Source organism: Pterocles gutturalis, unplaced genomic scaffold (assembly GCF_000699245.1).
Source record: "Pterocles gutturalis isolate BGI_N339 unplaced genomic scaffold, ASM69924v1 scaffold8818, whole genome shotgun sequence".
In the NCBI taxonomy this organism is placed as follows: domain Eukaryota; kingdom Metazoa; phylum Chordata; class Aves; order Pterocliformes; family Pteroclidae; genus Pterocles; species Pterocles gutturalis.
In genome coordinates this window covers 37212-51628 of record NW_010123018.1, presented here as the reverse complement: position 1 = coordinate 51628, position 14417 = coordinate 37212, and the positions used below count along the sequence as shown (strand labels likewise).

Here is a 14417-nt window from a genome sequence, read left to right as displayed (position 1 = left end):
GGTAGCTGTAACAGCCATGTGGGTTTGCCATGATCTTCAGCGATGCCCGCTGTGTTTTGTTACCGTCGCAGGCAAAGCTTATCAGGGCTTCTTATCACACACCTGAGAAAAACGTCTCAGTTGAAAAGGGATCTTAATAATTTTGCTCTTCATTAATGACCTCAGTAGTTCTTACTGATATGAACTGGCCACATGGAAACGTGGCTGGTTACTGGAGCAGAGTAATGGGCAAACACATCTGCGCAAGGCTTTCCATTGTGCGGCCTCGGTAGCGAGATCAAACCCTCAACTCAAATGAGTGCAGACTTGGAGAACATCATCTGTCAGACATGGATGTAACAACAAGCCATGTGGTGGCTCTTCGTGCACAGAGCAGACTTCATCAGAAAAGTCAATTTCTGCCTGGCTTTAGCAGTGGATGGGTGTACCACAGGAGTCTGGCAGGTGATGGGGGTAGGGTAAGGAGACTTTTTGTTAAAATTAAGGGTACCAAATGTATGGCTCAGTGTATTTGGTCCTGTGTTATTAAGGTAAAAAGTTTAAAAAGTAGTATCTATTTCATCTCTTATGTGAAAGAACTGGGCTCAGTTTGCCACAGTTGTGTTGTGGACATGCTCAATGGCCCTGTTCAAGAAATAGGCTGTATCCCTGAAGGGCTCAAGAGAGCTAGAAGAAGGTAGTGTTACTAATTTTGCTTTACAGATAGGACATCTGAGGCCAATGGCATTGATGGGTAGGGAGCCAGGGAACGTGCAGTCTGGCACAACATTGTCCCCGCGAAGGCAATCAATCAGTAATGCCACTTACTTCCCTTCACGCCTTTCCCTCGGTGTGCTGAGGGAATGGGATCTGTTCAGCAGTGGGTGGAAAACATCTGTCTCACCAAGTTTTTGCATCCTTAGAAACCACAGTCTCAGCGATTTCTGCATGACAAGAAACAACAACTTTATTTCTGTCCCTGTCCAATTTCACAGCTAGAGCCCACAATATCTTATCAGCATGATTAAGTGTGCTGACTTCAGTAGTCATGCAAGTAAGGGTTTCCAGCATCTGGCTCTATTTTCCTTATTTGAAGAAGCTGCAAGTAAAGAGGACTTCTCCTCCCAGCTGAGCTTTGTCACGAACTTTGGTTTTTCACTTTAGGCGTGCTTACCGGTAGTGCATCACTTCTTTTTTATCACCGTGAAGAATCCTTCCTAGTCTCATTTTCTTTGCCGAGTCAGTTTTTCAGCCTTCATTAGAAAACAGAATGGAGGAAGCTTTCTCCTGCTCAGCCCAAAAGACCCCTTCTCTCCCATTTCTCCTGTAATCTCTTGGGGATTTTGTATATGAGCTTCCTTTCGCTCTGCCTCTAGTACAGCTGAGAAAATAGGCTCTGATAAAGGCAGCAACATCCCAAAAGCCCTGGAATTACCCCATTTATAACCCCAGCAAGTAATGACACACACACCAGCTCGATTGATGTGCTCGGCATTGAAGGATTTGGTGTTCCCTTGCCGCTCTCCCAGAGTACAGGAATTCAATTCAGCCACAGCCACCGGGGTGGAAGAGCAAGGAGGAACGAAGCCACCACTGTAGTTACCAGCACGGGCTGACAGTTGCTACCAACACTACGTGTCTCACCAGTCTCCATGTTAAATGCCAGGGGATTTTAGGGCAGAAAGTGGCCAGGGGTTCTGAGAGGGAGGCTGCGGCAGCACAGTGCAAATGTGATGCCTTTGTCACACTATGAAGGTTAATGAGAAAGAACAGGCAGAGGAAAGTTCTTGTAATGCTTTAAGAAGCCCAAAGGTTTTCCATTTCTTTTATGACTCTGAAGTAACTTAGGCTATTATAGTGCGAGTCCTCTCTGGAAGGGCATAAATCATAGCAACCTGGCTGTATTACATCAAATTAGGAACTATGGGTCGAGGAGAAAGTTGTTAAAATTTTGATGGATTTGGGAAATAAATAGCTGTGTCTGTGCTGAGACGAGTAATATTTACGTAGAGAGATTAAAATGCTGAGTTCAGGATGCAATAGTTTTCAAGGACTGGACACAGCACTAATTTTCCAATAAGTGGAGAAATATTTCAGAGACTACAACCACTGCTAGATTTTGGTTTCTGTAAGCAGAAGAAAAACAACTCAGGAATGGAAAAAGTGATTGTTTAGATTCCATAAAACCTGGGTTACTTATGTTGGGTGTCATCATCAAATTCCACATTGAGAAAGATGGTTATATTTAGTCCCGGGTGGATATTTGTCATAGGCTTTGTTTCTTCTTTGGCTTGTGAAAGGAATCAGAAAATCACATGAGATTTGAAAAGCACAAGCTGATCGGTCATTTTCTTCCCAAACACCTTTTTGCTTTATCCCACCAGGCTTGATATTGATGGGTTTGTGTAGGAGATAATTTTTTAATGCTTTGTTGCATTAGCATGTAGAAATTCGTAGCTGGGTGGTAGAACATGATAGGATGAGGTCTTGGGTCCTGGATCAGTTTTCTGTTGAGCACCTGAAGAGAGAAGCCCGGTGCAAAGCCAGATACATCTCCTGTGACCACAAGCAAGATGGTGGTTCTGCTCTGCATGTGCAGACTCTCTGTGCTTAGTTACACAACTGAGCAAACAAACCAAGCTGTAGGCAGGCACCCAGGATCCAGGAACCAGTCTGCACAGCACTTCCAGTGTGTCCAGGACACCAGGATGCACATTCTTGCATGGGAGCCCAGTGAAACTCACAAGAGCTTCCAGATGCTGGGTCTTGGAGGACTGCGTTGGCCCAGAAACAAGGCAAATACATGAGGGACGATCAGAGTAATGAAAAACAACAAACAAACAAACAAAAATCCAATAAAATGAGTAGTTGCTTCACCTCTTCCTTCCCGAGACCTAGATCAAGTTATGAGACAAGATCTGCAACTCCACCTGCCATTTTGAGATTTTTCTGGTTCCTCCTCTCGACAAGAGGGAATTCAGAACAGTTTTCCTGGCACTGCCTCACTCCTTACCCCCTACTTGACCTCCTCTGGAGTTGTTTTGGGATGATCCGTTTTCTTTTAAGTCAGCACAGGGACCGAATACCACAAACTGGACTTTTCTCCTTGCTGTGCTTTTTTTTTTTTCAGAGGTGATGTAACCCTCTCTATAATGCTCTCCTTCCTCAGTCAACACCACAAAGACCACAATTCCCATGAAGAGCCTACATCTTGTAGCCCAGCAGCACTTAGGGAATTCGCAGTTCCTCTCCCACCCATTAGACCATCAAGTGAATGCAATCACTGTGTTTTCATTAGTGTTGTTTTTTGCATTGGGCTGCCAAAATGAATTTCAGGCATTTAAAACTCAAATGGAGGGTGAATGGCTTGCTTGGAGAGTTTCTGGCTGTCTAGGTAACTGTTGTACCTGTTTACATTACCAGTAATATAAGACCTTAGATTCTGAAAGAAAAATATCACAGGCACATACCAATGGATCATAACCAAAGGGACTGTGGTCAAATCCTGTTTTCTGATGGAAGCATGTATCTGCTACCCAAGTTCTCCATTGCAATAGAAAGTCTGGAAATTGTAATCTTTTACTTATCGGGAAACAAGGATGATGCAGGAGGGTCTGCAGTGACACGTTTCCATGCAGCTTTTTGCCCTTGTGCAGGGGAAAGGCTGCTGCTGGCCTCCACAGCCAGCCCTGAGCTTCTGCACTAACGCAGCTGTCCACGCAGAGCCAGGGAACCCAGGTCCATTTGAATTTTGTGTACCTATCTCCTCCCCCCCCATTCTACCACATGATTAAAGTTTTTTTAAAATAGCCTTTATACAGCATAACTATGCCGCTAGATAAAATATTTTGGAGGAAGGCCATTGACTGATATTTAGTAGAGTGTATGACTGAAAATAGCCTTTATACAGCATAACTATGCCTCTAGATAAAATATTTTGGAGGAAGGCCGTTGACTGATATTTAGTAGAGTGTATGACTATTATAAATTCCTAGGTTAATACTTGGGCTGCTCTGGAACACAAGCTTTTCAATCAGTAGCACTCTTCTTAGTTGGAATTATAGGAGTATGTATGCCAGAGCTAATATGTTGGTAATGTTCATTTGTTTTTACAGGTGCAAAGGGCCAGGTCTTGAAGGCTGTCCAAACGGGTGAGTATTTCATCTGCTACAATTAATGACAGGTCTGGAAAGCATGCATACGTGTTTACGTTTCCATGCTGGACACTGCAAGGCTGGGACTGAAGTTAAGTCTTCAGCTCTGTACAGGGAAGTGACAGATTAGAGCAGGCTCTGATCTATAAAAATGGTTTAAAGAGCTGAGAAATATTCCTACTGGCACAAGACTCAGGAACCTCATTCTGCTTTGCTAATTTGTCAAGGTGAGGCCTGGGATCTGGTAGTGGAGAACAAAAGGAGGAGCTGGAAACAGGAAGGACTGAGGGCTAGTGGCAGAGAGAAAGATGTTTAGGATTCATATGGTTGAACTGCATTGCTGGGGATTCATCTCAGAGACACAGGGAGTTCCAGCCCTGTGATCTGTGTATCTCCAACTGCTCTGTGCACGGATGGATGTTCATTCTTCACACTAGGTCTTACATTGCATTGCTCAAGGTCATGCAACAAGCGAACAGGCTTCTCTGACCGATGGAGAGGGATTTAGTTTCTGGCCACAAAGTCATGCTATGGCAAGACAAATGCAGCCTAGAAGTACTGTTAAAAGGGGTTCTATTTAATAGTAAACCCTGGGGCAACTTAGAAAGAGCTATGATGGGTCTGTAAATACAGACCAGATAACAACCTTGGAAAATGGTATTTTCTTTTCAACTTCAATTTGAAATGACCCAGGCTCTAATAAACAGGCAGCAATCTGTACATGCAATGTTGATGGTTCACACGTTACCTGGCCTCAGACATTTTGTACTTGGGAAATAGGGCTAATTATTTGAAGTACATCATGATCCTTATAGCATGCCCCCCCTCCCACATAATGGTGAGATGTCAGCTTCATTGTTGCTGTCACAACTGCATATGTTTTCTTGATATCACCTCGTCTCCACGTGCTTCGTGTAGCTGATTCATGCTGCCTGTGGGTGGCATACAGAGGCATCACAGATTTGATGCTGATGTGCTCCATGGGAGGAGATGGCCAACAGTGGAGCAGAAACGCTGACTTCCAAGCATAGTAAAAGTCAGAGTGGTCTCATATCAGCTCAGTTCTTTTGATCCTTCACTTTTTCTTAAACAATTAAACCAATAAATACAACCACTGGACGAGGAACTTAAAAATACAGATGCCCAAGATACCTGAAATGTCAAATAGGCGTAAGTGGATGTCCAGAGCATGTGTTTGATCAAAACCTACAGCTTCATGCAATGCCTGTAGGGTTTAGGGTTGGTTTTTTTCAGTCTTACACTTAAGCATTTTTTTCTCTTTCTACATTATCTCCTGTCTTGCAGCTCCAAAATCCCATCTATCGCAGCTGGCGTCGTCGGAGGTCTCCTGTGCCTGGTGGTGGTGGGCTTGGGCATCGGCCTTTACCTGCGGAGACGCCACATCGTCAGGAAGCGGACCCTGCGCCGGCTGCTGCAGGAGAGGGAGGTGAGCGCTGCCGGCACAGCTGCAATGCTGCTTTTATGGGGGCAACGTGTGCCAGCCTCCTCCTAACAGAGAATTAAAGCACCGTGTTTTGTAACTTAACGAGCCCTTGGGTTGGCTGTTGCAGTGTCTGTTGCTCTAGTTGGAAAAGAGGCGGCGGGCACCTAACACCTTCTTGCTTAATCTTAAGTCTGATCCCTCTGGATATAATTTTCAAAAGCTTTAGGGGATTTAGATGTCTAAATCCCAGTGAAAATCATTGAGATTGTCTACTCAGGAAAAAAAATATGCTTTCAGGGTGAGGTGCCATGTGTTTGCTGATCCATACCACTTTGCCACGTAGACCCACAGCCTCAAACCATTTCTCCCTCCGGACAAGCCTTGAGGCTGCTGTGGCAACTGGGGGGCACTTTGGAAATTTTGACCTCCTTGATCAGGCATATGCCAGATCCTGAGGGGAAAAAAAAAATGAAAAGAGGGGAGGGAATGAATTGAGGAAGTGTTTGTGCCTTGTCTTTGGTTTGTTTTTAGCACAAAAAGTCCACTAAGCCATCAAAGTGAATGGTTCACCCTGTTAGGCCATGAACAAGGTTTCTACGCTGCTTTTTGTTTTCTCCATAGTTTTGTGTGCGCTAAGCATCACCCTCTGGGTTCCTCACATATAAAATAAAAAAAATTCTTTATCCTGAATTGAAGCCACTCTTTTATGATGAGCTCCCTTCTCTTTCTAGTCCAATCCTAGTAAATAATTAGCTAATTGTGTTTAGTATTCTGCTAAAAGCCCAGTTGCAGCTTCTTTCTGTGCTTGCTGGCATTGCAGAGTGAGCTGCTAAAATCCCTAAAAAAAAAAAAGCTGTCCTGCTTTTTAATGCACTACCTAACAATATTTTACATACTCTACAGTTGTGATAGTAGAGTTCAGTTTGTGCTCAGCTCATATTGTACCCTCTGGACTCCTCAAAGCGAGGATATTTCATCACAACAGAAAGGTTGTGGGCTCACTAAAATCAGATTGTATCTAACTAAATACGGTTTTATTCAAAGGAAAGGAAAAAGAAAAATCACTAAGCAAAAAAGCTGACTTACGCATCAAAAAAGTGTTCCATTTCTCTGTTTGGAGGGCATTAGTGCTGTTTTCAATAAGGCTTAGATCAAATTTTGAAAACATCAGTAGTCAATTCAACATCGCCCTTTTTATTGAGAAAAGAATCACTCTCAGAGTTTCAATTGCTGCTTGTAAACTCTGCGGTTTACATGGTACCATGGGAATTTCATCCAGTAAAACAAGAACAGACCTGAAAGGTTGCAGATGATTCTTGGCCATTATTTAAAATATTTTTATAATTTATTTGCAAGTTCAAAAAAAAAAAATCTTCTTTAAGATCTGTAGTAATTACATTGTTCTTCGTGCCGTGTGTTTTAAGGCTTTGAAGCAAAGCCTTCATTTGAACAGTACTATTTCTTCGTTCTCCTTCAAAACAGCGGTCACCACTCTGTGATTTATTTTACCTCTGAAATTTGGAGCAACTCTAGATATTTATTACTGTAAGTCAGAGTGGACCTGTCCTCCTGTAAACTCCATGTGGAATAAAATGTTCATTATTTTAAAGGAAGGATTTATTTGTTTCCACAAACTGTGCTGCTTGCTGTCCTCCTAGACTATATATCTTTCTAACATCTTCTTCTTTCTGCTTCAGCTTGTTGAACCACTGACACCCAGCGGGGAGGCACCAAACCAGGCTCATCTGAGAATTTTAAAGGAAACAGAATTTAAAAAGGTCAAAGTTTTAGGCTCCGGTGCTTTTGGTACTGTTTATAAGGTAAGATCAGCATGTTTCTCTTCATCTTGGTCTCTCGTGCAGAAGCCACACAACCAAAGCAAGAACTGGGCACTGCGATCATTGTGTGGATTTTTACTTTTTTTTTAAACTAGATTTTATAGAATGTGTATATTGTATGGTAGAGAGATGACTCCATCATCATCAGTTGACTTATGAATCAGGTAACATGGGAAGTTTTACATAAGATGTTGCCAAAGCCATACTGCTGAAGCTGAGGGACAAAGATCTCCACTTAAAAACTACTGCAGCCAAATAGACCCTGTTGTGAATATTAGGAAAAAAAAGAAATCCAATTTTGGTCAGCTCAGTGTCCTCTGGGTTTGGGTTGGTTTGTTTTTTTTACAGTCAATCACACTTTTTCAATCATTAGAAGTGACTCAGATCTGTGGAAGTGTCTACACACCTTCAGTTGTGGTACCACAGGGTATTTTTTTCTCTTGGTGTTTGTTTATCCTCTGTTTCTTCTTCACCAGGTTCCACCTTTCTGTGCTCATCCTTTTATTCAGAATATGTGTTTCAGGCTTTGCCAGTAACACTGAAATATAAACTGTAGATTCATATATCTCTCCATAAAGCTCTATATTCTGAAGCAGGCTTCCAGCTACGGCTTGGATCATCAGAGCCACAAATCCTATTGACCTCTGAAAATGTGCATCTACACTGCTGGGTACTTCAGCAGGGTGTCCTCGTTGTGCCATACTGTTCACATGCCACCTACATGGCCTCCTGACACTATACGTGTAGAGCACTGAACTAGTCAGACATAAACCTACCTGCCACTGAATATATTTAGGATCGGATTCTTTTAGAGGATAGATGCCGTCTCACTTTGTTGAGAAAATCCCAGTTCTTTTCATCCCATGATTTATCAATTGGAAGTGGCAAGGTTTTGCACATGCAGTTCTGTGATGAGCGAATTAATTAGATTTCCATCCACATAAGCTGCTCTTTATGCGTCTCTTGGGCTATTTATACAGCAGCGGTTATGAACATGTCTTTTCAAAAAAATGTGGTAGAGGGGACTGAAAGAGAAGTACCACTCCATGCATTACCAGCATCTTGTCAACACCCACAAGACACAGTTTTTGCATATTTTTGTTGTCTGCCATGGCTTCCCATTGCTCAGAATATTTAGGTCTACTCAGAAGATGTAAGACGTATATATAACTGCGAGAATTAACCTGTTAGATATGAGACTGAGTAACTCTTTGTACTTCTTTTTGGTAGGGACTTTGGATCCCAGAAGGGGAGAAGGTTAAAATTCCTGTTGCTATTAAAGAACTGAGAGAAGCTACATCGCCAAAAGCCAACAAGGAAATACTTGATGTAAGTTTCCATGTTTGTTTTGTCAAGTTGTCAGTGGTCTGTGGATTTTCCTCTGGCACAACTAAAGGGATTTCAGGATTTTGAGTGGGAAAAATACTGTGCACCCCAAACTACATTCTCCATATCGAAGTACTGGGCTTTGCAGCCCTGTCTGTGAAGTGCTTTTGTGCCTTTTTGGGAACCCTTTGCTCTCGGTCCAAATACTGATGTTATAGTGTAGCACCTAAGGAGAGGTCAGGACCATACGTTTACAGCTAATTCTGTTTTCTTTATTCTGATGTTTCAGGCTTTAAACTGTGGCATTCATTGCCATTATGGCAGTAGAACTAAAACCAATAACATTGTATCTAATGATTTTTGAATCCTGACATTGCAGATTGTCATAAGCTAGTTGCTCGGTTACATAGGATTGAATTATCTATAAATCCAAAAGAAAAAAACATCCCAGCTGTCTTGTTTCTCTGTCATGAACAGCAAGAAGTTATCTTGCTTCCCAAAAGAGACATGGGATGTCTTCACAAAGGATGCTTTGGACTTAAGTGCATTCAGTTCCTGGAAGGGTTAATGAATGAGCCTGCACTGCTGCATCCTGCCCTCCCCACAACACAGTCACACAATGGGCAGTAGATGCCGGCACTGTGTGCTCTTCAGTGATGTCGAAGTAACTTTCTCTTTTCAAATAAGTGTCTGTAGCATATCCCCACATTATATTTTCTTTTCCTTTGAATTTGGATGCTTAACAAAAAGCTCTTCCTTTTTTCAGTTCTGTTACATTTTTAGATTATTCGGTTGGTGGAATTCATTCTATGTTTCAGAATAAAATTTTAAAAAAAAACAAAACCAGTGAAAGAAGTCAGAGGGATGACTCCAAAAGCTCCTCTCCAAACAGATTTTTGCTGCACAACCAACTTTTCAAGGTCACTGAAACATCAGAGGTCTCAATGTCCAATTAAAGGTGATTTGTCTTACAGAAACATGCTAGGTATAGAACGAGCGCAGCAGCTTTAGCTTGTGTAATCCAGGCGAGCTCTCTCTGCCTTTATTAGGGCAGGGCTAATTCAGAAGATTGTTGTTGAATACCACGCATACTTGGAGCAGGTCAGAGAGTACCGCAGAGATTTCCAAGATAAACAGTTGAAACAAAGGCCCACTTTAATGTCCTGGGCTACTTAGAGGGACCCACAACCGCACAATAGCTCCCTTCTGCTCTTTGCGAGGAGGTGGTGGCCTCTCTGACTTCGCTGTATCAAATGTAATAGGCTGTGTCAAAGCTTGGATGCTCTCTGAAAGCTGTGTGGCCTGTACGCCCACCCTGCTCTTTCAACATCCCAGTTCTCGGGCCCCCAGGTCAGCCCTGCGGGGGCTGCACGGCAGATGGGCAGTGAGAACAGCTCCAACTCTGCAGCTTCGCCTCTGCCCGCTGAAGTGAATACAGCATGGACCGGAATCCCCTGGAAGCAAGGCAAGGAGCAGATGCCCTTCATTGGTATGATGGCTCAGTTTTGGGAGCCTAAGGAGACGAGCGTGTTTCAGTCCCTGCTACATCTGAGCATCGTATAGTGGATTCACAAGGTTCTCTAAAAAACACTGCCACAAACGTCCATGTAATCAAATAGCACATTGTATTCTTGCTTTATCTTTCCAAGGCTAGCCCACAGCATCAGTGCTAGCCCTGACAGAGGGCTCTTTTTCAAAGTCCTGCTCACATCTTGCAGTAGGCTGAGCACGTATCCAGTTCTGCCAGAGATCTTCTCCAACCTGGCTGCCTGGGGGCCACTTGCATCCCGGGGGCTCCAAAACAAGGATACCAAATGCAGAATTAGCACCTCAGAAGAAGCAGCATTCCATCAGGTTTTGCTTAGGCTGGCACGTCAAACAGCATTACCGAGGCCAGAAAGTATTGCTTAAGAATTGGGGTTGCTTATTTCTTGAACGTCATCGCTCTAATAACTTTGTTTAATAATAGTTCTTACCAGCTACACAGCTATGTGACATCTGTGGAAAGCTTGTTAGATGATGAGTGAATCGCTATGGTATTTCTTTTCTTAAGCTCTTAGAAATTGCAGATTTGCTCTTTTCCCTGCCACAATAGTGTCTTGACTATGATTTTAGCATTTGGAGGGCTGCTAGCCTAATGCTGAATTGCCAGGGGATGATTAGTTGGTGTCACTCTACACGCTGAGTTAAGATGCTGACCTAAAAGCTCACTGCGTGGAAAAGTTCCCATTTATTTCCCATTGTGTTGGTTTTCAAAAAATGTCTTTAAAAATGTCTAAAAGTGACATATTGTACATCAGACACAAAGTTAGCTAAAAAAAACCCAATTAACTTCACCTCTAATTTTTTTCCCCAATTGGAATCCATTACTTGAGCTGGCACTTGACAGTGAATGTCAGTATAAATACAGATCTCAAATTTAAATCTGTAAGTTGTTTTTTGCATGCGAAAACCATGAAGTTGGGGGGTTTGGAGCTGTGTCTGTAGCATACTGCAGCAGCCCCTGAAGGGGCCTCTCTTCTCTTGCAGAAGGAGTAAAGGAAGAGGAGGTATCTTGGGTACCTTGGGTAGGTACCTAAAACTACATAGGGTGAAGCCAGGCTTGAAGAGTTTTTCACATATTTATGAAACTCAAACACAAAATTCCAGTTGATCAAAGGGTTTGTTATGCTTGGGGTTGCACATTGTAAGTACCTTCCTGGTATCATTTATATTGCTATATGGGTCTAAAAGAGCTTTTCCAACTGGGGACAATATTTTTACCAGTGTTGCTTAAAGTAAGATGTATTCAGGCTTCTGAAGAGGCTATCTGTTAACCTGTTTGTTTTGACATGGACTGAAGAATGATATAACGAAAGAAGCCTTGTCTCTTAAAAAAAGTCAAATTGTCAGTCCCATCTTAGATCCCAACTTTTGACTTTCTGGTTAGTATTAACTTTGACACAGGGGCAGAAGTCTCAAAAATACTGATTTCCAGTTAGTTTTGTGAAAAGCTTTGTGAAGGAAAAAAGCCATATGACAGAAGTTCACAAGATGTGTTGTCCTTGCAATTAGGTGTTCAAAATTATGAAATCCCATCAGCTTCCAGCTGATGTTCAATTTATTAATTCCTCCTAGGTCCATAAGTTTTTTCCCTAGGGTTTTATATCCAGTGTTTGCTTGGTGTACCAGCAGTGGGAGACTGGCTCTTCTGTGGAATCTCAGTGATGCTTCAGTGTTCAGAATCTGGACCTTCCACTGAGTGGAAAAAAACTGGTCCATAGAGTGGGAAATATGAGTATTTTGTATGTGATATGAGGCACAGAGTTTGCATATAGTATTTTAGCAACCTCTTGAATGACAGACATTTTAAACTGCCTCCAAACATTTCTGTCATGCCAAGTGTTTCAAGTTGCTTTTTTCCCCCTTTCTTCTCAGGAAGCTTACGTGATGGCTAGTGTTGACAATCCTCATGTGTGCCGCTTGTTGGGAATCTGCCTCACTTCTACTGTTCAGCTCATCACACAACTGATGCCTTATGGCTGCCTCCTCGATTACATCCGAGAGCACAAGGACAACATCGGCTCCCAGTACCTTCTCAACTGGTGTGTGCAGATCGCAAAGGTAAGTGGACCGGCACACCTCCAGATCAGCTAAAACAGACTGTAACGTGGAGATCTGACAGTGCATAATGTATTTATTTACTTACTTGTCTCTATAGGTCTTTTTATTTATATAATTCTTTTATATTTATATAAGTACTACAATTAATTTATTTACTTACTTGTCTCTATAAGTCTTTATATTTCACCACATGGTTTCTAGATACCTTAGAGGTGACAGTGAGTGGTTACTTCATCTTAGGGAATATACCATTTTCAAGCTGGTGTGCAAACCTTCACTACTCTTCAAAATGCTCCTAGACCATGTGATGTTGTCACCAAGGCATTTCTGTCCAAACCAAACACCCTGCAATGAAACATTGACGTGACACAATGAAGCTGTGGCAGGCAAGGGAGCAGAATTTGGCAATTCCCATACTAAAGTGCAGCTTCCGTCAGTGGATTTCTTTGGGGGCAAACAGTGGTGTTGTCCTTGTGTGGGGAACGACGCCGATTTTTCAGGCTGAAATCTCTGAGGACTGGTGATCTAAACTGCAGAGTAGTAAATAATGTTCTAGCACAGGCTGGCTGTGACCAAAAGACATTCAGGCACCCAAGGCTGTTCTGTAATTTATATGCACTCAATCGGTGTTTGTAACCTGATGGCAATCACCGTAGCATCAAATAGCAGACTCATTGTCACCCCTGGCACTGTATGCCAAAGAGAAGAGCAGCAATGGAAACTGAAGTAGAGCCTCCTAGCCCTTCACAGCCATATGCTGTGTTTGGAAGGTGGTTAGCCATTTGCAAGCATGGAGGCAATGGAGCAAACCTAGCAAAAAAAAAAATAGCTGCAGTTTGTTGGAGATTTGTCATACGAGATGGCAGGATCCGCAAAGTCCAGCTGCTTTAACGCTGCTTATTTCGGGAATGCTGGTCTGCAACCTAACCGCACACTTACAGCCTTATCGGTCCCTCAAGACCTTGGGTACATCCCAGGCTCACCCAGCCGTGGTTTGCTTTCAGGAAACATGCTGAGGACCTCAGGAATGTATCTGCCAAAAGTATACAGAGCACATTTTTCATCTCTGTGTGTGTGCTTTTTTACAGCGCGCTCCACAGCAAGTGAATTTTAATTTATGCACCCACCTGGGGTGTGAACTGCCTTTTTTCTGACTCTTTTGCTCTCCTGTGTAAAATCAATTACCACTCTGTTCTGGTTTCAGTCCCTTTGGACGATGAGCTGGAGACCACATTTTCTTCCTCCTTCTCCTCCTTGTTAATTTTTAAGGTGGCAAAATGTGTCCCCAAATTGATCCTGGGGGCATTGCTTGCCCGAAAGCTTGCCATTCACAATTGTTAGCTTCTGTTTGATTTTTTTTTTCGTGTCGGTTCAACACTCGCCCATAGCAACCTCTACCCTCTCCAGTGATGCCTGACCTTCACCATACTCCTTTGTGCTTCTCTGCACTGAAGTTCTTCTCAAAGGGCTCGTAAATCACGCACACGGCTTTTTCCCACCAATGTGTCTGGTGTTACTACTCTATCATAAAGTCGTGCCAGATTTTTGGACATTCTCGGACTCTCTAAAAATGTACTTTTAGAGGAGGACAAAAATTGAAACAAATACATTTGTGCCTGGTAACTAACCAGCAGGAGGCAAGTTCCCTGGGAAGCTTCTTTTTGTTTCTGTTTTCACAGCTTTGAAATAAGTTTTCTTTGCATCTTTTACAAACATTCTCTTTCACTGAGATACTGAGTCCCGTCTTTCCGACAAGATGTTAGGACAAAGCATAGACACTCCATGTGCAGAAAGACTGTGAAGTAACTCTTTGAACATACTGGTCTCACATTTAATGATGAAAAATGGCTTAAACCTCAGGCCTGCATACAATTAAAGATCTGCTGAACTCTCTAGATGAGCAGTTCAACATCTTTGGTGTACGGTTATGCACATGCACAAGTCTTTTTAGCCATCAGCGTCTTCAACAGCTGAGTGTGAAACGGATATTCTGCCTTTCAGCAGCTTTGCGTCTTAATAAGCCTCTGCAGCAAGACATGTTGAGCAGGAAATTTTTTCTCCTACTGGAGCTAG

General features: G+C 42.7%; 1 protein-coding gene across 1 annotated transcript in view; it reads left to right on the top strand.

Moving 5' to 3' along the window:
- The window catches only part of EGFR (epidermal growth factor receptor), a 42094-nt gene that overhangs the window by 17442 nt on the left and 10235 nt on the right, over positions 1-14417 (top strand). Inside the window, exons 15-19 of the mRNA XM_010077738.1 lie at positions 4095-4130; positions 5439-5580; positions 7275-7397; positions 8646-8744; positions 12159-12344. Coding sequence (XP_010076040.1) covers positions 4095-4130; positions 5439-5580; positions 7275-7397; positions 8646-8744; positions 12159-12344 — 586 coding nt within the window. The remainder of the gene's footprint in view (positions 1-4094; positions 4131-5438; positions 5581-7274; positions 7398-8645; positions 8745-12158; positions 12345-14417) is intronic.